This window comes from Mesitornis unicolor, unplaced genomic scaffold, assembly GCF_000695765.1.
Source record: "Mesitornis unicolor isolate BGI_N332 unplaced genomic scaffold, ASM69576v1 scaffold9793, whole genome shotgun sequence".
In the NCBI taxonomy this organism is placed as follows: Eukaryota; Metazoa; Chordata; class Aves; order Mesitornithiformes; family Mesitornithidae; genus Mesitornis; species Mesitornis unicolor.
Genome location: NW_010173975.1, coordinates 51856 through 77344, shown reverse-complemented (window position 1 = coordinate 77344; position 25489 = coordinate 51856). Strand labels below are relative to the sequence as shown.

General features: G+C 39.8%; 1 protein-coding gene across 1 annotated transcript in view; it reads right to left on the bottom strand.

Moving 5' to 3' along the window:
* RASA3 (RAS p21 protein activator 3) overlaps positions 1 to 25489 on the bottom strand; it is a gene marked incomplete at its 5' end in the record, with an annotated part of 84172 nt that overhangs the window by 10267 nt on the left and 48416 nt on the right. Inside the window, 15 exons of the mRNA XM_010180892.1 lie at positions 238 to 320; positions 1277 to 1383; positions 5026 to 5099; positions 5642 to 5719; positions 6165 to 6242; positions 6895 to 7001; positions 8143 to 8266; positions 8782 to 8856; positions 9728 to 9842; positions 11733 to 11881; positions 12710 to 12866; positions 13362 to 13466; positions 17443 to 17522; positions 21905 to 21977; positions 24756 to 24836. Of these exons, the coding sequence (XP_010179194.1) occupies positions 238 to 320; positions 1277 to 1383; positions 5026 to 5099; positions 5642 to 5719; positions 6165 to 6242; positions 6895 to 7001; positions 8143 to 8266; positions 8782 to 8856; positions 9728 to 9842; positions 11733 to 11881; positions 12710 to 12866; positions 13362 to 13466; positions 17443 to 17522; positions 21905 to 21977; positions 24756 to 24836 (1486 nt within the window). The remainder of the gene's footprint in view (positions 1 to 237; positions 321 to 1276; positions 1384 to 5025; positions 5100 to 5641; positions 5720 to 6164; positions 6243 to 6894; positions 7002 to 8142; positions 8267 to 8781; positions 8857 to 9727; positions 9843 to 11732; positions 11882 to 12709; positions 12867 to 13361; positions 13467 to 17442; positions 17523 to 21904; positions 21978 to 24755; positions 24837 to 25489) is intronic.

Here is a 25489-nt window from a genome sequence, read left to right as displayed (position 1 = left end):
GCAGTGGTCAGTACTGAGTGTGCTGCAGATCACGAAATCCTAAGACTGCTGACTGGGCTGTTAAGAATCTGAATGGGCTGTACTTTTGGAAACTCCTGCTACTATATACAGAACAAGCAGCTGTGGTTGTACATCTTTCAATAGAAACCCAATCCAGGTTACAAAAGGGAAAAAGGCAATTAGGCTGGTGGCTCCAGACCAGCCTAACAAGTAAATTAATGAAGACGGCCTACTTACATTTTTCATTTTAAAGGATTCCTCCTCCAGTCTTTCCACTGCCAGAATGTTTTCAATTGGAATGCTACACAGAGGGTGATCACCTGCAGAACACACACACACACACACACACACAGATACTGAGCAACTTATTCACAACTTAACTTCACCCTCTGCCCTTATTCTAAGTGATTCAGTTCCTTTGAAGATCATTTTGACTGCACAAGAAAACAAATAAATCTTTAACTCTGCAGGGATTAACTAGCATGTTCCTTCAGTATTATCTTAAGTTCATTTCTGTTTTCAGCTACACTAGGTTATGGTAGCAAGCCTCTTAGAAACTGATGGCTGCAGCAGGATGCAGTATATTTCCTGAGAAGGTGACAAGGAAAGAAATCATTCCTTTCAGCTCAGCTGAACTAGGTTGATGGTGATGACATAAGATCTCAAAGCTGAGTGTGAAATGATGACTGGTATGATCTGAACATGTTTTCTTATCTTTCTCACTCCCTATGTATCTATATGATAGAAGGAAGCGACATTTTTTGTGTACTACTGAACAGACAGGAACAGTTTGTGAAAAGCAAAATCCTTGATATGAGCCAACATTAGGTGAACGCATTTCTGCAAGTTCAAAGCTTGTAGACAAATCCCTGTCTACTGCAGCCAGTTCTGCCAGTGCTACAGAATTTATGAGAACAAGCTGAGATGCATCTGAGAAAGTTCAATACAAATCCAAATCCCAGTGTAAGGTATTTGTATCTTGAGTTTTGTTTCCTTGGACAATCTACTAGGTAACTGTGAAACCTACAGATTATGTCAATAACTGATAGCAAAAAAATACTATAAAATATTCTACTAATCTATAGGGCACTGTGATATCCAAGAAGGTTCTCTAACAGTCAGTACGGACATACTGAAAAAAGGACAAGAACATATAGGCTGACAGACCGTACCTCCTACAGTTACAGATCTCAATCTCAGTGCTCTGTAAACATAAAGACTGTACGAGAAATCTTCACTTTAATGTATCAAAAAAAGACCGGCAAACCTCTGTTACCTTTGCTTTTCTGATAGGTAAACTCATGGTTTGTCAGGCGAAACCATCTCTTCTTGAAGTTTTTCATACCAAATCGTTTTCTTCCTTGTGCTCTCTTGATCATGAACCTAGTAAACAGGACAATGACTGTTACAATACATCAGATTTCATACATACAAGCAAATAAATATATGCATACATACAAAATATGCATTTATGTATATAGATTTATACATATATACATATATATATACACACACATACATGATGGCACTTGCAAAGCTTTAGGTGGGGACAGAAGATGTTTTCTAATTATTGAGGCCCTGTCTTGACAAGGAAAGTCACATTTGGATGGGTTTAGTGTATCTTTTAGTTTAGCCCTGCCCTTTTTCCAGGGGCAAGACACGTAACTTGACTTGTAGTCTACACAGGGGCTCTTGTCAGCTGAACTTCAGCTTGTGCCCTTTCCTCAGTTACAAATACAGCTAAATGGTTTCCTACTGCAGCAGGAAAAGGGCAGAGCATGGTTAGTACAGCTCTGCTAAGCTTGACCTGTTAACTCTACAAGAGTAATTTTATCATTTTCTTAAAAGCTGTGAGAAAGTTGAAAAGGTTTAGAGTATGTTTAATAATTTAAAAGGCAAGTGTATGGCCTCTGGAGCATAGGGACTGTACCCTTACATGCTTTAGACACTCTCAAGCTCTAGAAACAAAATCAGTATGTTCACAGCTGCATCTGCTGTGCAACACATGATTTGCACATTGATGCTGCAGTTGGAAACGTGTTTTCAGTAACATACAAAGCAATCTGATAGCTGAAAGCTAGAACTCTCTGCCCCACCTTTTTTGGCAGAGGAGGGGCATTCATTTAGTGAGTTGTCAGTTTTAATTAATTTCCAACTTGAATTAGCTTACAAGAAACTGTGATGCATCCAGCACCTTCCTAACCACTAAATCAATCCAAAAGCTTCAAGGTGACTTTGGAAAGTCTGGTGACTTCATACTGCTCAGCATCACTTTTGGTGGAAAAAAATGTGTATGCATACGCAGTAGAGAGTTGCTAACGGCTACTCTAAATGTTACGTTAACTATCGTCCAAAATACAGAATTGTATAATGGAGCCAGTAAAAACTACTTAATACAGAGTAGTTTTTATCAAGTAGGAAGGCACTATACAGCACAAAGAGCACACAGAGAGAATAGCAAATTATTTGGTTGAAGATTTTCGATAGCAGAGTTAAAATACTTAGAACAGCTAACACTGTTTCTCGCTTCTGGTATCTTCAGTCAGAAACAACTACATTGCATCCAACCCAACCACAGGTCTGTTTAAAGCTCAAACAGGAACCCAGGTTCCTTCAGACTTCAACTGTTTTGTAACCAGCTGGGCTGGTGCCTGCCACCCATTCCAAGTTGTGTGGGTAAAGCTGACAAGGACTGTATACAGCAACAGTTATAGGTACACACCTCTCTCATTCTTAAAATGGCCAGACAGTTACTGTCTCAGTCCTTATTCTTGGATTACTTGAGAAATATTTAATAAAACTATACAATTCGGGTCATCACCAGGCTCACTGGCAGTATTAATATTTCAAGCTTAAGTCAAATTTCAAGGGACAAGCAGATACCCTTGGGCTGGACAACATGCTCTTCAAGTTAGTTTTATTTCCTTCCCATGCCAGCACTTAAAAGGTGACTTAAAACTGCAAACGGCTGCAGAGCTCTCTTTGAAAAATGCAAACTCCATACTGCAGAGACAAGCATTTAAAGCCACAGAAGTTACGGTCAACTTAAAGGATTTATTTGTTTCTGACATTTGCAGAACGTGTGAGAAGTCAGAGCAAAGAGTCAGAAGCACAAAGGCAAAAAAAAGTCTAAGATGAATCTCATTTCAGTGATGGGCGGTTAGAGATACTGTTTCTTCTCATGTTTATGGTAGACCTGAGTTTGGATCTGCCTTAGCCTTGCTTGGAAGCATGAACACATCCCTGTCACCTACATGAACGGCTGGACTTGTTCTCCTTTTAATTCTCTTCCTTTCGGAAAGAGCCAGGCAGGCAGCTGTTAGGCAGTGATGTACGATCAATGCCAGCACACCCAAGTGCCAGTCACCAATCTCTGGCACTGTACATTCATTCAAAAGTACATATGCTATAACTTTCTGTCTATATACTCTTACTAGATGGATTAAAAAAAAACAAAAGCAAACAGAAAACATTCTCACCCACTCCCCATGATATAACATGGCAATAACACAAAATGCCAGGAAAGAGAGGCAGCTGAAGGCCAATCTTTAACCTTGAGAACAATTTACATGAATGCTGCTTAAGAAGTGCCTAGAAAATATATGGCCACTTCTTAATCACTTCCAGTGAGTTCACTTGGCTCTATAAACTGAATATTAAGCAAATCTCAGTGCTTCTTGGAGCCTCTGCCTACAGATGAAAGTCCTTTATTCTCTATTTACAGTAGGTTTTTGTTTTAAGGAAAGGAAAGAAGAAGAAAAAAAAAAAGGTGTTCAACATCAAGAAATAGATAACAAAATGTTCTCTGCTGAGTTTACACAGGCATTTCAGGATTGATAGAACAGAGTATTTTCTCCCCAGAGTAAGTCAGACAAGTCTATTGCTGCGAAGGAAGGACATGCTGTCAGCTGGTAGCTACAGCAAAGCACCAACTGCCCCTACTATCTTACCTGCATGAACTATTACCATCAACTTTCTTTACTGTTAGTTTAAGAGTCCTTACAACAGCAGCCACAGGCCAAGCAAGAAAAGACAGAAAAAAAATCAGAAAGGAGCAAAAGAAAGATAGAGGCAGAAAAACAATAATGTTTTAGAGTTAGAGGGAAAATGTTACAAATGATATATTTAATTTTAAAACCAAAAGAATGATAAATGCACAGAATTAAAACAAACTTGTTTCTAGGGACAGACACTCAGAGAAAGGAAGTTGTCCCAGTTTGAGCTAAATAGAACTAAACCATGACAAAAGTGAACTGCAGAGATTAACTGGAAGAAGTAGACATGTTTTCCCTGAAAAATCTAATTTTTGCATGACTTAGAGCTACAATGAAAGCTTACTTTCTTTCAAGCAGCAGTTCAGCTTACTGAGCTCTGACAGGAAGTACTTGGATTTTTTACTTTCTTCCTCCCAGCTCAAAGAAGCTGTTTCCACAATGCACTTAGATGATCTTAACAACTCAATTTTGTAACTCCAAAAAAGTCAACAATTAGTCTCTACAACTAATATGTTGCATGTAACGTGCTTCCAAAAAAAGGGAAAGTACTAAACCCAGAAACTGTTCCAAGTGCATCACAAATTTTCCTTGAAAAGGCCATGATAATGATTAGCACATGGATCTCACAGGGCAGCAAAACCAAATTCCTTTTGCAGGCTTTGCCCTCACCCAGATACTCAGTATTTGCCTTCACAGTGGAATTTTACAGCTTTTGTTCACTGGAATGGAGAAAAAAAAACAATCAACTTGATTTTAACACAACGCTGATTTATTTTGCCTTAGTTGTGCTAATTAAGTTCTACAGACTTCTTATTTCAAAACATACCTGAATTAACATGTTTAAGTCAAATGAAAAGATGGTAAAATCAGCTGTAGCACCACAGAGAGTAGAAACAGCAACACAAGAATTTTCCTACATTCTTCTCTGAACACATGGATGAAATAAGGGTGGTGGCAAAAAAAAGAGATAGCTGCCTTAGAATGGTAGCAAGCACACAAGTAGAGGGCTTTATTGCACACGCATGCTTACCCTTCTTTAAGCAATATAGGTTGCTCTATGCTCTTGTGATCTCTCCTTCCCGAAGATGAAATTAGATCTAGAAACTAAAAGGTGAACAAAAAGCATAGGTAAAAATGACAGTACCACACTACCCAATTCAAAATCTTTAACATTTGTACAGCACAGCACTAGAAGAAAATATCATAAAAGTAGCTAAACAGAAAGTCATGAGGAATACAGGAGGTTTCTTGGATTGTAACATAAAAGTAGTGCCAATGCTCTTAAGTAGAAAAACTGCAGAGGACCAGCACTTCTTGTGCTGCTGCTTTGTTAGAGGTATCTTTGACTTTCTTTTGGACTAAGCCATTGCCATCACAGATCTGCAGCATCCTATAAAGGATGCACGTCTCAAACTCTAAGCAGCAGCTTGTTAATCCAACCTAATTATTAAGTGGATACAAAGAAATTCTGCTACAGACATGTACATAATTTTATGCAAATTTATTGAATATTACAGCTATCAGGAATCTGTTTTCTCCAGCACAAGCTTCCTGGTTTAAAACCAGTATGCACTACATTCTAAGACTCTGAGCATCAGCTTCAACCACACAGTAGGATTTTCAGAACATTCACATGCATTACTTACATTTTTTACTGCATCCGCATATTTCTGCTCATTAAAATAGTCATAAAAAGTAGCCATGTAGGATTCCTTGAAATTGGCCTGAAATGCAAAGTCAAAACCATGCATATCATAATACAGTTTATACAGAAAATATTATTGTTAACAGCAGTAGACCATGCTGCAAGCCACCCTAGATAAGAGGGGGTTTTTTCCTGGCCAGAGGCAAAATAAGCCAAGTGCTACTTCCATGTGGTACAGCATACACTCAGTAGTACCAAATTTTTATCTTTCATCCAGAAGGAAGGTATGAAAAGCCCTGGAATAGACTTCTAGGTTGGTAACCAATTTTGCTTTACTGAAATCTAGTTCAGATTAAGATTTAGTTTTCCTGTGAGCATGAGAGGCTTATAATCAAAGCAAACATAACCAGTTTTGCATAAGCCTAGTGAAACTCAAGCATTTTAAAGGCTTAATTACAATGAGTGATAAAAGATTAAAAATCACTTTCCTAAATTAAGCCTTTAAATTAAAATGGCATACTTACAGATTTAGATTTAGATAGGCTGCCTAGTGTTTGGATGGTTTTAGAGATAAGTGTCAAAGTTCGAGAAGTCTGAGGATCCTAGGAAAGAGAAACATATTATATGGACAAGTTACTTAAAATATGAAAGAGGGGAAGGCAAACTACATTTCTTCTTCATTATTTCACTGGCATAAAAGTAACAAAATTAGAAAAGACTTAATAAAACACTACAGGAAAAAGGTTGGTTTTTTTAATGGCTTTTGACTCTCAAGCCATCATGCTTCTTAGCCACCCTACAGATCTTCAGTGAACCAAAGGCAATCATCTACAAAACAAAATGAGAGGTTTCTATCTTGAAGGCTGTCCAGGTCCTCCCACTCCCCATAAGAACTACTAAAAGTCTTGGATAAGTTGCTTAACATCCAAAACATTTCCAATGTTGCTGACAATCAATCCAGCATTAGTATAACATGGCAAAAATGAAGCAGTGACTGACCATCTTTTCCGCAGCAGCATAAACCAGCTACCTTGTTTGTCCTTAAATTTCGCTGTTCCTCCCATACCTCTTAAGTTCTTCACACACACAGTCATGCAACATATGCTTCATAGCCAAAACAGACAGAAAAGATCTTTGAACTAAAAAAAAAAAGTACTTCTGCTAAAGGCTATTAAAAGAACCCAAGAGATAATCTTGATAGACTACAGCGAGAGAACCATATACATAGCTAGAAAAAATTGCTGTGGTACTTACTGGATGGTGTGGTGTAAGCTGAAAGAGGTTTGGAGAAAGAATGGCAGGAGCAAAGAATCTCAGGAAAATAAAGCTGCTAACAGCTGTATACCTCACATCTAGGTCACCTATTAAAAAAAAGACCTCTACTCAGCATTTCAATAATCCTTTCTTAAAAACCCTCTGAAATTATCAGAATGCCTTCAGAAACCTAACTCAAGCATAGGCTGGAAATGTATATATCTGCGAGTCACAGGATTAACTGGTGATGGAGGATTTGGAGCCAGAGAATGGCTAGCATAAACTAAGGAAATCTCAATGATAGCCTCTTAAAAAGAAGTGAGTCCATGATACAGGCTACAAGGAGAACACCATTCACTTTTCTACTGCACAGGGAATTTCACACAAACATCTGCTACTCCATCTATGCCACTAAAGTATGATTAATAACTTACATAGTTCATGAAATGCTTAGCACAGAGGCCATCTCTGTTATCTAGTTATAGTCCCAAGCACAAGTGCTGTACAGACTCCAATTCCGGTTGGTGATTACAGAAAATACAATTAATGTATGTATTTATTTTCACAAAAAATAAAGAGCATGAAAGCACAATCAATGGCTTTCTGCTTGAGTTGCTCTACTAAGAAGTGACTGTTCAAAAGCTGAACTGGTATCACTCCCTCTAAAACTTCTTTATTGCAATCTGCTTCCCTTCATGGAAATACCTAGGTTGGCTGTTTTGCTCAATTCCAGTTTTATATTGCCTGCTCATTCTCACAGAGCCAAAACAACTGTCAGGGAGCACAAAGAATTCCCTCTTGACAACCAGAAAACCTTTGCAGCACATGGGCCTCCTAGGGCAATGAGCTTGCAGTGACTCAAACATGTTATAGACTTGCTTTTATCACAGATTGATGTTTGGGTGGAAAATCATTCAGTCTGCAGAATGAGCCACTACAAAGACCTGAACATTTGAATGAGCATACTTTGCAAATACTGAAACCATAAATACATACTATCAAAATGCTTTTTTAAATTATTGTTTTCCTTTTAAAGATGTTTAAGGAAAACTCATACAATCATTAAAAGTCATATTCTTTGTGGAATGAATAATCAAGGGAAAAGCAGCATTAATACACACTGCAAATGTATTTTGGATAAGCTACTGTTCAATTACTAAATCCATCACGGATCATGCAGACTGCTAGACTACACCTACATTTAAAAGCCATCAGTGATGTAAAACACAACAATGTATAGGAACTCACCTTGAAAACGTTTGGCAGCTGATTCTCTCAGTGAAAAGAAAATATCGCACATCACTGTAGGGCAGCTTACACCAGATTTTGTAATTACAGTAAAAATGCGATCAACATATTGTCTCAGATTTTCCTGAGAAATGCAAAATTATTACAAAATTAGTACCATTTTCTGTTGTGGAAATAAGTATTATTCCTGGTTTTATTCATAATGGCACCATTAAAGATTCTCACCTTCAACATTATATACTTGCAAAACAATCTCACACTCAATGATACTCTCTCTGGTTAATGCACATAGGCAAGCACAAGAGTAAAAATATTATTCCTATCAAAAACATACATCAAGTGATATGGCTGTATGGCGTATTGCTCCTTTTCGAAGCACCATTTTCTATGTCATCAGTAGAGCCACAGCCTAAGTTACCCTTGTCCTCAAAGACTAGGGGAGAAGTGATTAACATTCTACAGATATTGTATTTATAGCATAATATAAAGCCATTTAAAAATAAATATAAAGGTTTGTAGTGTTAACAAAGCTTCCAGTATATTCTAATGAATGACAAAATTATTTGCAATATCAAACATCTGAGGACCTCAAACCTGATAGTGTAAACAGAGATTATATCTTGAAGAACTAATGCATACCCTGTTATTTTCCAGGTTTTCACCATCTTTTAATTTCACAGGATCAATTTCACAAGGTTTATGGACCTGGCAGATCTAGGAAAAAATATACAGTCAACAATTGTCATATCAGTTTACCTTCAAGTAGAAAAAGTGTTGTAAAAGGCATAATCTGGTTTTTTTTTGGTGTAAAAGGCAAAAAGCCAACTTTGTCAAAAGAAAAAAATACAATTTACAAAGCAAAGGTAAATTACATGTGAACTTTAATTTTTTTCCAAAGAGTAGCATTAATTTGTTCTCCCCCTTCATTCAACTGAAATGAAGAATTGTTTGGCAGACTCTCTCAAGCAAGGCTGTTCAAGGAGAGTCTTACTTTGTCAAAAAAGTCAACTTTGAACATATAACTATATTCTTTAAAAACTTGACTTTTTTACGAAGCATTAAAACAACAGCTGAAGAAACTGTCAAATCATGTAAAGGAAGTCTGTGGTCTGAAAGTATTGCCCAATTACTGCACTAAAATACCCACCCCCACCATTCTGGACTGGAGAGATAATAAACCATCGTTACAATACATGCCTACACAGTTATCTAAGAATAATTTTATTCCTATATACCCACTGGATGAAGTGTATTACTTGTAGCTTCCTGCTGTATATATTCTTGGTTCATTTAAGTTATTACTTTATTAATTTCTCACAAACAATAAACATTAGATTTTGTAAAACAGAGTAATTTAGTTAAATCAATGGAAACTTTCCTTTTCCTTTAAAAGAATCCAACTGGTTCTGAATTGGGTGACTCAGTTGTGGCTAAACTAACACAAGGGATTTTAATACAGAAACAGGCTCTTATGCATTATTCCTACAAAGTCATCTTAAAATGGGAAGGAATACACAGTATCTGCTCCCTGAAGAGCACTTTTACAGTGACATTTTATCAAATAAACAGTCTAAACTGCTCTTACCTCATCTATAATTGGCTTTAGTGTAACTTGCAGATAATGCATCCCTGCCAGTTTCATTGTCTCGTCAATGCACTTGGAAGTTAATGAGTTTCCTCTGAAAATGGTGTTTGGATCTCTGGAAGTGAACAATTTTCTGTAATTTAGTCTCTTTGTAATAAACTGCTAACACATGGAAATAAAAGAAGTGGTTAAAGGTGACAGCAATCTGAGTTTGAATGCACAAACAAAAACTCCCTTTGACACCAGCCTGCCATTAAACACAGTTATATAGCATTCAGTGCACTTCCAGGTTACAACAGGAAAGCAGCAGTCACGGTAAATCCAGAGGGACTACAGATTTTCTTCTATTAGTGCAGTGTGCTCAGTGCACCATCCAAACGTGTGGCAACACGCAGGCTCAAATGAAAGGGGTTTACAATAGAAACGGGGAAAAATGCACCCCTGGACAGCACTAATATAAGTATGGGAAGGAGGCAGTGATTTTGGCCTCAACAGCACTGGACACTACACGTCACCTACTACTTTCTCTTTCAAAATGAGTACTTGTGAGCTGGGAGGGAGAAGAAAACACCGGCTCCAGCATTGTCCTGTGATACCACTATTAAATACAGTGCAGATCCCAATTCTGCCCGAAGAACTGTGGATAGCTGATGCCATGCAGACTCTCACATCTTTCTGAAAGGCCATTTGCATTCAATTCTTCTTGTACTAGACATACAGCACTGTAATTAGTTAGGCCAGCTGCACTACTGTGTATACTTTTTTTATTACTTGTATTTTGACAATACAATTTCATATTAATTTTGTACCTGCAATTCCTTGTACAACAATTTACGTTATGCAGGTAAGCACACAATCCATGATCTCATCTACAGCCATACAGTCAAAACCTGTATCTACTGATAGCAGATCGAACTTGGATATGAAGCTATATGCTTGTTCTTGCACATACACCAATGTCTTCGCTGTTTATAGCTTACTACAGTTTTACCCATTTACAAGCAATGAATAACAGGATGAATTACTTGGCTAGATTCATCATTTTGTTTCCTAAAAAAAGTAAGCCCACTGCCTGTAACAAATGCCAGAAAGCCCTGAAAACAAACACCATCTTTGCTGTTTTATCACAGGAACATGACTGACTAGGGAGCAGCAAACTCCCTCACACTGCAGCAACCAAGCTGTTTCAGCCAACCTGCAGCACAGAAAAATACACCTACTTACAGGAAGGAGAACATTCTATCCCTCAGACACTCTGAAAAAAGCCAACCCACACAAGGACTTTATTTTGTAATGAGGAAGCTGTTACTTTAGAGTCAATCTCTGTTAGCCCCCTTGACTCTCAATTGCTGCTTCTGCTGTCAGTCAAGAGCACGACTACACAGGCATGAGACTTGTGGCAACAAATCTCCTTTAGGACCTGCCTGGTGTGAATACTAGATCTTACACTACTAAACTGTCAGCACACCTCTAAGTCAAATAAGCGACTTAAAATCATTTTCATGGTCACTTCTTATGTTTTCAGATATTCACTGCCAGATCCAATCCCATCTCTGTTCCTCAACCCTCTAATTGGAAAGACTAGACACACAGCTTGCCTTTAATATTCATGACTAAGAAGAAACCTGGTTTCTGTTTTGAACAAATACAACGAACACTTTTACTCAGCACTGGATGATGTATTAGCAAGCTATGAAGCTGAAAGTAATGTAGGATTTTACAGTTATCACCAAATAAAATTATGATTGTGAAGAGTGAAAATCCCTGCTCTCAGACCTTACAACAGTCTTGCAAGTAGACTTCGCAAAACATGATGGGAATTCCTCCTAAAATCAAACTCACCAGATCTTCAGAGCAGTGAATGTGTTTATAAATGACTCTGCCACTCAGCTGGAACAGTTTCTTCTGAAATGAAGAAGTTCTAGTTCTAGAGACTGAGTGGCTGATCCTAACACTAGCCAACACAGGAGGTATGCTTGATATGAATTTTGGTTTTGGTACTTACTGAGTTCTCCTCACTTCAGCATTCGCAATAGCACTTATGAAAGGCACAATTCTGCCATAGTGTAAGAAAAGTCTGACAAGAGGTATGGCTGCTTCCTGTTTTTCTCTGCAAACTTCACCCAAAATGTGTGCAGCTGATGCTGAAACAGGCTGAAGAGAGTGGAAAGAAAGAAAAACTTTGAAGTCTTTCCAGAACAAGCATCTTTTCTTTCTTTTCCCATTAGCTGCTTAATGCAGAACCCCACACACCAGTTGCAATGGCCAGTTACCCCAACATGCCTGTACAAAACATGGGTGGGAATTACACTCCAGTTTCTGTTGGCCACAAGTTCTGATCGCAAGAGGGCAGCAATTTAAAAAACTATTACGGTACAGTCTCTTTTTTTCCCCCTCCCATTTTTAATAGCTGTCTTTTCACTGAATATCACTGTTGCCTGGGCAGCAAGCGAAGAGGAAGAACTCTAATCCTTCTCACTTTCAGGCTACAGCAAGTACATAACCCAGTTCTTGTACTGAAGAAATTAAGGCACTGTTACAACTGCTGAAAGTATACACAGTGGCACACACAGTCCAACCCTCTGACATTTCAGGACTAGTCCTTGGTTTGGGTTTGCTTGTTTGTTTGAATTATGCAAGCAAACCTGTTCCTCTCCAGTAAAGGAAAACCAACTGATCAAACTGAAGTGTACCTTGCATTTTCACATGTAAAATTAGAAAGCCACGGAGAACACGCTGATGCTAAAACCACTGGTGTTTCTGGGTGTGCCTTCACCCACCATACTGTGTGCAGATAAAGATCTTCTCTGCACGGACTGAAAACAACCACCAGGGATATTTAGAGCTTAAAGCCCTCAGGTCTGAAAAGGAAGAAGCTGAAATCTCTGGTAATGAGACAACTATGGTATCAGCAAGACAGTGACAGAGACCCCCCTGTGAGAATGATCTGCAGGTGAACCACAAGCAGAGCCAGCAAATTACCTCGACATCTGCAGATTTGAGCAGGAGGTCTCTAAGTGGGCTGTAATAGTCTGAGGAAAAAACATGATCCTCAGTGTAAACCACATTTAACCTTAAGGAACCGAGGTCATCAGGTTTCAATGACTTGTTACCATTATCTCTGGGCTGCAGGAAATACCTGACATGCAAAAAATAAGGAAGTTTGTGCTGAAACACAACATTATCTCAGGCTATACATGAACACATATAAAATATGCAGATACAACATTTATATACATATCAAATTCTTGAGTTCTGATGCAGACTTTTTTATTATATTTACCATTCTATTTTGCACCAACTGCAACATGGGAAGTTCTGATCATAAAGATTTACATAGATATGATTAAAACCCCACACACTAGAACTATGGCACTGCTCATGAACTGCAGTAAATAATATCATAAAGCAAACGTATTAAAACTCCCACACGCAATACAGAGGCAGACTGAAATCTCTAATCACATTATCAAAACTCCTTGTTCTTACATTTGCTAAGATTACTTTGGCTTGCTTCCAAAAAAAAGATACAAATTAAATCCATCTAAACTTTATCACGTAGCAGTAATTACTCTTAAGTCTTCACAGCAGACATATGTTTCTACTTATTCTCCAAAAGAAAAATGTCAAATACCATGCTTCGTAAGAACTAGACTGGCGGAGGAATTTCAAAGGGAGTCTCAGTTCTCCTAGAAACTCATCTCCAAACTTCAAGTTGCTAGCATTCCAAAGATCAACCCTGCAATAAAAACAAGTAATTTTAAAAGATTCATACTAAATTAAAACATTAGAAACAAATAACCCCAACCTTCTTTTCAATTCTGTTGGTTTTTTTTACCCTCAAGCCTATGAGTTAGAAAGTCTCAAAATGGTACAACAATGGTTTCCAAACAGTAAAGAGACAACTTTACCTTAGATTTCTGGAGCCCTGCACTTCACCTCCATGAAACATGAAAAAATAATCCAGACTACCTTTCCCTCATCTGTTCTGTTTCCATTGCCCATATTGATAAAGATTCAGGGGGCTATCCGAGATAATGGAAAAACACAGGTAAAATGGACACTAGGGGGAAAAAGTGCAGAGATATTTAAGGACTCCATATTTTCGGTCCCAAACTGGGATTATTACCAGCCTAATCGGGGATTCCTAGCTGCTAAGTAGCAGCTTTACAGAGTTAGGCTGTCTACAGGACAGTCAACACTGTCTACAGTCCTTCCCAGTGCTCTGGTTCCTGGGAAGATTCAGTATGTCAAGCTTACAAATCTGCTGCACCTAAATTCGTTCTGTACAGATCCTCAAAACCTGAAGACAGTTCTACCACCCCATATAACCTGTGTACTGACTGAAGCCTACACAATTTTTGGCACTCAGTCCCTCACATTTGGGAAGTTCTGGTGCGTATCTCCAGATGATACTTCCTTCCCTTTCACATGCTCTTTAACATTAGGATGTAAAACAACTGCACTGAGATTCAAAGTAGAAGTTACTGATGTCTAACCTGGCATTTGTAGAAAAAGGCTACAATATCCACCTTGAAGCAAGGATTTCAGACTCTAGGGTAGTTGTTTCTGTACATATTTTAAGGTTTACTCTGAGAGGCATTCTTATTTTAAAGCAAGCTCAGCTGAGAATTTTGCAGCTAAGTGACAGACTGAATGTGCCTTAAGCTTTGGGAGAAGAGAGATACATGGGGGAAAATGTACAGGTTTTCAAATAATGAAGATTTTTAGAAGAGCAACTTTAATTTGGATAAGGTGCAAAGTCATCCAATTATGGACATATCTACACAACCTTCCTAAGTCTCAAGCAAGTCACAGTAGGCTTGTCAAGGAATGGATGCTGATAGTTTAACGTTTATCCTTATATATACCTTATATTTATACCTTATATAAGTGCAGAGGACGTCACTTTTAAATCCTCTGAGCCTGGTATCTCTCAACAGCGTCTCACACATCAAGTTTCATACAAGAGACATACCATCAGCTCACACTGCATGCCTGCTGGGTAAAGTTCTTCAAACTCTGGTATTTTGACAGTATTTCTGCAGGGCAAGAATTCCCCAATTGGAAAAAACTTATCTGAAAATTCAACCTCTTCTCCGCTTTCTCTGTATCTGGTTGGTTACTATCTTGCCAACTATTTCAGATGGCTAAAAGCAGCTTCAGGAGGGGAGGAGTCTTTTGAGAAGTTTATTTATACACAGTCAAACTTACAATTTACAAAGTATTTACAGGCTACTGTTTTCTAGCTTACGAAAATTCTTTCAAGATGCCCACTGGCAATAACACTTTCAAACATATGCAGCCAAAGGGTGTTCCCCCACAGCAACTTAAGTTACAGAATAAAAAAGATCAGTGCAAAGGATCTGTAGGAGAGGAACCAACAACCCAAGGTAGATCTCACACTACACAGTAAGCCAAGCAGGCATGCAAATTCTGAAATTATTGTTTTGCGTGGAGTACAAAGCATAAGTAGCATTTTAAAAATCCTAATACACAGACCTCAGAGTATAAAAGATTACTGTTTCCTGAGCTTTTTAAAAGGCAAAATTATGGCATGTGTTCTTCTGAAACTGGTCAGACTGCAGTCACAGAAAGAAACAGCAGAGAGGGGGAGGAGAAACAATGAATTCACCAGAACATCTGGTCCCTAAGCGTTGATATGCCCTGCCTGCAACTTCCTACACCCACTCAAAAAGAGACGCTTTCATAGCTTCAGAGACAAATCATGAGAGACTAAGTCTCCTCTTTACTCTGTGTAATGGTATTTTTCTCAGTGGAGAAAAAGAAAACAAACCCCCAAACCCATAAATTGCACGATCGGTCCAGAGGGCATGGGGGCAATCCAACTCTGACTAAACAGACTGGAGGAAGTGAGCGGGGGTGGAAAGGGAACCTGAGATGGAAACAAAAACACTCTGTCCTATAGGGGACAAAGCCTCTGAGCAAAGAGATTGCCCAAGCAAGACTAACACTTTTGTCTGTTATTTAAGTGCTTAATCTTTCCCCAACTATTTTGTAAGTCTCCTCACAAACTATTCACCTCTACTACACTGTGATGTGTCAGTTTTAAGGAATGAAAGACTCTTCTCAGAGCTTTCAAAGCTCAGCTCCACATACATTATCAGTGTATATAGTCATTTCTCCAGAAAATAGAATTAGTGAGTAAAACAACTGTAAATTCCAGTTAGTCAAAAAGCACAAGTAAGAATCTACTGAAATATTAAGCAATCTGTGACCACTGACCACCAATGACTAGAGTCCTCTTCCAGAGACACAGAGCTACCACAGCTTTCACTTAAAACTAGCACGTGGCGGAGCATCATGATTACAAAGACAAGGCTGGGACGTGTTACTTCATACCTGCCTACACCATGCAAAGCTTTGCAGAAATACAGCCTGGTGCTAAGACTGGACATGTTGCAGCCAGCATCTGCTGTGCTGCAATGCAGACACCACTAAAGCAGCACAGCACTGAGCCTGGGCCTTTGCTCTCTCCTATGAATTAGCTGTGGGTTGCTCTTAAACCAGATTAAATAAATTAAATTAATAGTTTCCCTTTCCTGCCTCACAGCGCCATGGCAAACACCAATCCATTAACGGTCTTGTAGTGCTGGGATCCTACACTAACAGGTTGCATGAACCAGCAGCTCATGGTCAAATTACAGCCCTCATCCATTCATTTGTGAACACAGATATGTCCTGCTTGCTGGGAGTAAGTAATGTGTCCGTTCCTGGTGTCCCCTCATTTCCTTACAGCCAACTCGGCTTCTGAAGGGACAAGAGAACATTTTGGGAGACAAGCCCTCACTGCCTCTCTAGTGGGGATACCTGTGGAGGAAGGAGGTGCCACCATTCTCCCTCAGTCTCTCTTCCTCCAAATCCTAGCATAAAGGAGAGAGGAATTTCTCACCACCCGATGCAGATACAGCAGTTTTCAGCTACAGTGCATCCAGATCACCAGATGGTCCAAGTCTCTGAGTTTCAATGCATGTGACGGTATGACGCATACGATACCTTTAGGTTTTGCACCTCCTAATGTTTCCTCTCTGTTCTTTCTATTCACCTGTCCCCACAGACACTGTTGATGGGCCTCAGCAGCTTTTAAAATAGTCCTATGTGGGTGGCAGGGTGTGGGGTGGGGTTGTTTTGTTTTTGAAATGAGAGTTGCCTCTTTCCTGTGCAATGGATTTCATGTGTATCCTACTCAGCCTTGCAAGAAGGGGTTAAAGTCTGGCAGGCAAAAAGAGAAGAGAAACTGCCTCTGCCTCCAAAAAGCTCCAAGCTCAAGAGTCTCCTTTCAGGTAAGAAGGATCTTACATTGGGTGCTAAAATTAAGTGACATAAGAAAACAGATCCTTTAACTGAGAGCATGACAGAGCTTCTGGGCTCTCTCTTGGGAAACTGAGGGAGGGAGGAAAGGGGAGCCCAGACATAAAAGGCTGTGCTTGATGACAACCACACATTATATACAGCACAGCATATACAGAATACCAAGGAAAACAACAAGGATCTCTCCTACAGGAGAACCACCACACATATTCAGACATGATCTACAGGACAGTAGAGGTAAATGAACATACAAGGTACAGTGACAAAGACTCATTTTGATTTATCAACAGTAAAACCATGTTTGCCACTTTGAAAACAGAGTCTACTATAAAGTTACACAACTTTGGAAGGCAACTTTATTTGTATAAAGTGTTTTATATTACCTAATCTCCATTTTGTCAACTTCATCAACATCTTCAATATCAAAATGGGATTTCTTGTTGTAGCTACTTGGTCTTGTAACCTGGTAAAAAGGAGGAAACTTTAACAAACTGAGCTCATGCAAAAGCATTCCCATGTTACTTGTGCAAAGCTCTGGAAGATCACAGCCTTTTACTATCAGCAGTGACTTCAGTGTCGATTCTGAAAACATTCACGCATGCGAATAAACATGTGGACTAAACAGAATCCTGACTGTACAAAACTGGTGGTTACACAATCACATCCAAGAGTAACTAGATACTACATACTTTCTTTACAGAGAAAGGACATCTTTAATATTACTACAGTACTTTGAGTTTACACTGATAAAAGAAAAAAAATCATGAAAAGGAGTGTCAGTTTTATAATCCATCTAGGGAAATACAAGGACAATTAATAATCGGCTTTTAAATACAGCTGTACAACAGATGCCCTGAGGCACTCTGAAGAGGGGGGGGAAAACCCCAAACCACCCTTAAAAACATTTTACAGACAATCTAATTAAAATTGGGAAGTTCTGCCTGTCCTGATACCCTGGAAATCAATTTATCATGCTCATTCAAGAAACCACCAGGAGATCAATTGTCACAGAGACACAAGCCTGTGTTATGTATATCAGAATAAAGAACCAGGTGCACAGTTCACCAACCATATTTGCAAGACTGATAAACAGCAAAGCATGGGCAGAAAATAATGGGATGATAGCTGCAAGTGTAGAGCATTAGCAAACAAAGGTTTTGTACAAACATTTCTTAAAATTTGTTTTCTAGCATGATTATAAAAAGACTTTGATGGTTGTATTTTTGCATAGTTTGTCAGAAACTTGAGAAAAAGGCTACCCCACCCAGCCAAAACCACAGCAGGAACTGATCAAATGCAAGTGTGTATGATGTGTGTGGGTTCAGCTCTTGGTTGCACACAGAAGCTGAACCTTATTGTAGGTTTAAATACACTTGTAGCTAAATACTTCCCACTCACAAAAACCAGCTTTTATTGTAAACCTGACTTCTTGGTTTTGTATTGTATGTCAGATGCAGATGGTAAAAACAAGGGAGGCAAAGACATAGCTGCCCAAGTGGAGGGGAACCAGAAAAGAATCCTCAGCACGGGGCAGTTGGAGCCTTTTTTTGTCTTTATGTGTGAGACAGACATAATTTCCAAGGTGATACATAAAAACTCAAAGTACAAGCAGCACTGGAGACCCAACCCTCTAGACTGAATTTGAATTGAATCAAAGGCACCTCTAAGCATAAGAGCACAGAGGACTTAAATACAGTCAACAACTTCAGCAGCTCAGCACTAATTTTCTCACCCTACCCTTGCAACTGTCTTGACTGTGGCTTCAAGAAATTATCCTACATAACTGCAAATGACATTTTCTTCTACCATTGTGGAGCCAGTGGTGTAATTTTTAATAAGGAAGCAAAGTTTTAAGTGTTTTATTATCTTTAACATGAGTTGTTAAAAAAAGTTATGGCATAAGTGTAACTTATGGCACATTCCTTTTAAGTAAACACTTTTCTAAAAAGTTTTGCTGCAATCTGTATGTACAAGGTCTCTCTGTTCACCTGTACAACTGCTTAGTGTGCAGATTAACAAAGCTCAAGAGTGGTATTACTAAAAAGATACCCGTATGAGGCCCATCAATTCCAGGGATGGAACTGGAGACGAGGGACCTCCCGTTTTACAAAAAAAGGGGCACAACTCTGCTGTGCTGGTGCCTTTTTTTAGGCAAAGCTGCCAAGCTGCCTATCAGCTGCTCCTTTTTTTTCAGCACATGCCAGTCTGCAAACAGGCCCCCAGCGCTACCTTCTTCAGTTCCCGTAAGAGGGGCATCTTCCTGTAGCTGCATATAGATAGAACTCCGAGCTCCCACACCGCACCACAGCTGGAGCGGTGGTGAAGATGGCTCCTAACCATCAGGTGCAAGTTTCGCTCATAGCACCCCTTAAATAAGCCCTTAGATTTCCCAAACAAATAAGCTATTTTCCATTCAACAAATTAAATCTGTGTGACTTTCTGGTTGTCGAAAAGAAAGCACCCACTCACTGCCTTTTACAGATCAGCTTCTTCCTTGGAGACATGGCCCATCACTGTGCTAGCAGAGAGCAGGAAAGCTGATGAAGCTGTTTGGGAGCAGCCAATGACTCTGCTGTCAACAGCACGAATCTGTGCAGCTCTGCAGGAATCAGAGCGCTCCATTAACACGCACCAGCCACAGGTCTGCCCATGTCTCATTAGTGAATATGTTTCCCAGTCGCAGCCATTCCATTGAACCTTGCTCCTCGGAGACATTCAGCCTGATGTGTACTAACTGCTCTCAAAATGACATAAATCTATGATGGCTCTGTCTGCACTAAGGGTATGTTTATGTTTCAGAGTTCTGGTTCTAAGCTCTGCTCTTATGCACACAGACAACATTTTGCTCTGAGTTAGCAGAACAAGTGGGGCATGGGCTTGAGTTCAGGTTTTGCTTCTGCTGACACTTGCACGCAACCCAGCTTTCAGCATAAAGGTGAGCTAAGCAAACCTCCAGCCCCCTCCACAACTCCAGCTGGAAGATGCTTTCTGTTTCTCTCCTTCCTCTCCTGATATGGCACCACCTGTCAAGTTCAGTGTTTAAGTACCAAACATTTGCCGTTTCTGCAGTGCACAGAAGGCTGGGGAATCAGACAGGTGAAGTTTTATGGTTTACAGTCTGAATTTCTGGATTACATTCTCATTAAAAAACTCTCACTGTCAGATGCCTCCAGAACTGCCTATGTTATGAATAAGGAAGCCCATTTCAGTTTATTTACATACAGCATCGCTCCTATGTCACTGCCAAAAGCTGCAGCTCCGGGCCAGGTGACAGACTGAAATCCTGGGCAGCCCTGAGTTAACATACAGACACCTCAGGTGCAGTTTCAGTGCTCAGTACTGTGGTATCACTCCCCCACCAACCGTGCCCATGCAGCATTCCCACACAGTCTCACAGAGTCAGGCAAGCAGGCACAAAGGCTCATTGCTGGCTAAAGTGAGGTCTGCAGGGAAGTTAGGTCCTAGGAAGAAATGTGTTGGGTTAGCAGAGGAAAGATGGCCTTAGATAGCTACCCCAGCCAACCCTCAGGGCTTCCACCCTTCTGGGCAATAAGAAAGTGCTCCTGCCCATAAAAATCTTGCTGTTAAATCCAAATCCAAACATATTACACCAACAAGAGCACATTTCTGACGTCATGACTGACTTTAGGTAAGTCGGTGCAACTGTCAGCTTCCAGGCAAAGATGGTGGTTTGTAGACGGAGGGGTAAGACAACAATAAGCATGTGGCACTTCTGGATGTGGCACTGCAGGACATGGTTTAGTGAACAAGGTGGTGCTGGGTTGACAGTTGGACTTGATGACCTCAGAGGTGTCTTCCAACCTTAATGATTCTGTGGTTCTGTAAGCTCGTCACTGGCACTGCCAAGAAGGATATGTGCACTTCAGACCTGCACACAGCAAACACCCCTTGTGTGGCTCCTCTCTCCCCAGCTCTGAACTGATTCAAGAAACCACATCGTTAGGTGCCATCCCTATGCCAGCAACAATTTCTAATGCAAATGTGACCTGAATGATGCAAGCCATATGGGCAGAAAGGGTTTTTTTATGATATGCCAACTGCATTGCAATACTCTGGCTTTTCATCAGCTTCGTCATGCCAGATACGTTCTTGAGGCATCTACTGAAATAGAACTGGTAAGCATAGACTGAGAATAAGATGACCAGGAGAAAAAGAGAAAGGTACACATACTTTAGAAGACAGAATGAAAAGTTACAAGAGGTATCCAAATTATAAACACATATGTATATGTAGGGTCACACCACAATTACAGGTACTCTTGCCAGAAAGAATCAAAATGAGTGCTTTCATAAAAGCTGTACTTTGTTTTAACTGGACTTGTTGAAAATGCTCTGTATTAAAAAAAGCTGTAGGGGAACCTATACCCTAAATTAAGCTTCACCCACTTGGAAGAAAGGCACTGGTATTGCAGCAGACTTACAGACAGCCAGAACATCCACTTTAAGTGTGTTTTTCCTCTACAGTTTTCAGTATTCCTAGGAGATAACCTTCCTCCCATTGACTAGGAAAGACAGGGTGGAGCAGCTATAAAATCCAATTTTTAACTGCGCTTTTTCAAAACTCTTCTGGGGTGAGTCGTGAGGGAGTGACAAGCCTGCTGCTTGTAAGTGCCCACCTTGAAGCTTTTCCTACTGAGCACCCGAGCCAAAACAACGTACTGCTCCCTCAGCAGACAGCCAGTCTGATCCCGGGTACTTCTTTCCCCTGCACCGTACTTCGAAAACTCTTCAAAGACGACAGCTGGCACAACACGGAGCAGGATGCTGTGCCAACTATCTACAGTATCATGTTTCAGCTTATCACCCGTTCCTTTGAAATACCAACCTCAAAATAAAACACTTCATCAAAATGTGGATTGTTGGTCTTCTTTTTAACTTTAGTCTTTTTGGCTTCCGATCTGAATTAAGGGGAAAAAAAAAAGGGTAAGAAACAACATTAGCAGAAGTGTGATCCTAGAACAGAGCCACTGAGGAACAAACAGACATTCACTTGAATTATCTGCTAAAACTGGATTGCCATGTGGCTCTAAGCACAGCAAGGCATACACATTCATGCATATTTAAGAGAGGGATTCACTGCATGCCTATTGCTCTAAAATGATAATCACAGTTCATTACCCTCCCTTAAACACAAGTCATTAAAACCCAAGTCCTTAAAACCCTGATCCTGTCACTCGCTTGATCCAGCAGAACCTTGTATCTGTACAAAGCAACTGGCAAGAACAGGAGTCTGAGCTGCAGCATTTGGGGGATGGTCTCAGTCTTGATGTGACTCAAAGATTCCTCATACTCTAAAAGCACAAGAGGCAGGAAGACTGACATAGCTATTTCGGTGTTTTGTACTTTAGAATCCTGGCCTGAGAAATCAGTGAATGCTTTTCAGTGGTGTTAAATAATTAAAAAAACCCCTCAGAATTATTTCCTCAGTAAGAATATTTCTAGTGCTATATTAGCACCCTTTTCCATGAAGGCCCAACAGCACCCAATCAAATGTTACATTGCTGAATTATTAGGACCAGTTCTGAGCAGAGGTCTCTTAATTTCTACAGCTCTGTAGGAACAAGACGTGTCAGATTTCCCTCAAACCACTCACTGGGCTCAGGCCTGAGAAAGTTCAGCACTGCCCATTCATCCTCGATGGGCAGAGCCACCCACCTGCACCTGCATTTTAGAATACAGCTCTCAACTGCTTGGCTTTGGGCTAAAGCCAGCTCACACATTTCACACAGGCCAGCCAGCAGCTCTCTGATGATTTCCAAATGTTATGAACCGATGCTTCATTTGTTCTCATTACCTACAAGTGAAAAGCTCTGCATCCTCTCTTTTCACCAATCTTCCCCTACAGCATTGCTGTAATAAGGCAGCATAGATAAAACAGACACAGAGGGAGAGGCACATCAGCCATGTAGAAAACTGACCTACTAATCATTTCATCCTAGAATCTATCCCTCATTTCTCATGCAGTAAAGCTGCTTATATAGCTTGTAACTGCTTATATTAATGAGACAACTCTATGTATTCTTTTACAGAGGTTAAGTAAAGCTAGGTCTAATTCCCAGTGCTGCTGCAGGCTTTCTTTGTGACTTGGATGGGCCAGTCCACCAGTACACAATGTTTTCCCATAAGTAACAGTCACAGCAACAGTTTTGCTCAGGGAGTCTGATGGCTCCGTAAGTACAAATCACACAATAAGAAGCTGCACATTTGTTGAAATTTTTATGCCTGGCACTGCATAAATGCAGCAGAATAAAACAGCTTTCCTACTCTAAGGCATTGAAAAATCCACAGAGGAGAATGATACACAGTTTAAGAATATCCCACAATTCCTAGGAGGAGCTGAGAGATAAGAGAGAGTAATCGCCTCCAGGATGCAGGGCGGCTTGCCTATCCCATCTCATCAGTCACACTTGCCAATCAACCTCTTTACCGATAAGCCCATCTGGGAGGGGACTGGGAAGCAGGATGTAGACGGGAGGCGATTAAGGCAAGCACAATTATTGGACAACTACAAAGCAGTGGATGGGAATAAGCTGTGTGCTGTTTGCTGGAGATAGGAGGTAAACCTTCTACCCCCACCGAAAACCAGATAGGAATAGGCTGAGGCTATGCTCCTTATCCTGAAGGGAAATACATTGTCAGTTGTCATATATTATCTGGACTGAGGGGAGGAGGGAAGCAGACAAAGAAAGGTAAGTTTAGATATTCGAGGATACAAGGGTTAGTCAAAAAAACCTTACAGTTTCAATAACAGCCACTCAGTACCATCTGAAACAAGTTACAGGCTGAAAACATCAAAGCACACAACTCAAATGCAGAGCTCTTTAATGGAGATAAGGCATAATGTACTGAGACAAAGCTGAAGAGTACAGAACAGTCTCAAAGACTCCTCGGCATGCAAGGTAAATATTTGTCGAGAATTCATCTTATTTATACTATTTTCAGTAAATTGTTGTAAAACATTATGAATAACCTATGCTACCAGATCTAATTCTTTGAGGTCACAGCAGGGCTCTTTTGTTTCTAATACGGCACAGACATAAAAGATGACTTTAGATAAGCAGACACAAAACAGTGACATCCAACAGCATGGGAAATTTTTATAAGGGAACAGGAAAATTTAATCCCAAATTTAAATGGCAAAATCTCCTTACTAAAACCTCATTTCAAATTTTATCCATGCTATTATGTCCACATATATCAAATTAAAGGACTGAGCCACTTAGGGCTTTTGACATACACATTAATTTGTCACACCTTGAAAGTGAAAAGACTCTAAATATTCATAGACAAACATGCATACTCTGCAAGACGTTGATGTATTCAGCTTCTCTTCTGTCCCTGCCCAAAATTAGGCAATAAATTTGCTCAAAAACTCGCCTCCAACTGTGAGGTGTGAAGATGCACAAATTAAGCCTAACTACAAATTACATACTCCAGGATATTCAAATTTTTCAGGGATTATTCAGACCTTTTTACATAAATCAAAACTGAAACAAGTCTCAAATGACTTACTCTACTGTAATTCAGTAGTTCATACATGCACACACCAACACTTAACATATTCTAGGGGTGTCTAAATACTCCCATCTGTCCATTTGAGAATGCAGATTTCTAATAGACAAAGGAAACAGAAGCCATCCTTCTAAAACGGAAGCTCTTGTACGTGCAATACTTGCCTGGAGGGTCCTGCTAAGGTGACGGTGGCATAGGGATCGCATTGCCCGTTCACAATGGGCAGCCCTTGGCACTCTAAAACTCTAGAAAAGAAGAAAGGGCAGACGAACAAATCAATTACACAGAAAGAGACTAGAGTACAAATAAAAGCAAAGCATTTTCACCCCATTCCCTTTTCACAAGACTTTACACAAAGGCACAAGCCTTTAATTTATACCTAAACTTGAAAACACATTTTGGTCTTAAATACTAACTTTAACAGGGTCAAAATTACTGTTAAATTACAGAGAAACCTTAACTTGAAAGATTCTTATTATGCAAGTACAACTTAAGGTTCATGAAATAAGAGTCTGCTGTCAAGATGCGAGCTGTCAGTGCTTCAAAATTCTGTGACAACTTACTCACAAAAACACTCCAGAATTCACTTCTGTAACAAAAGATTAAAGAAAACACACAGACAGATGCCAGCCGTAGTCAAGTAACTTCTCAGAATCACATTCATGAAGGTCTCGGTGCTTTTGACAAAATTTGGCATGGGCTTATTTGTAAAGGTGTATTTAACTTCAGACCAGGTGACAGAATGACACGGCCATCTTTCTCCACAAAACTTTTAAAGAGCAAAACTGAAGGAACACATTCAGCAGCTCTGCACTGAAGAAGTCAGAGACACTGTGAGGACAAATAGAACAAACTGGGTTTTGCTGCAAGCCATGGTGAAGTAATTGCGCTTTCACAC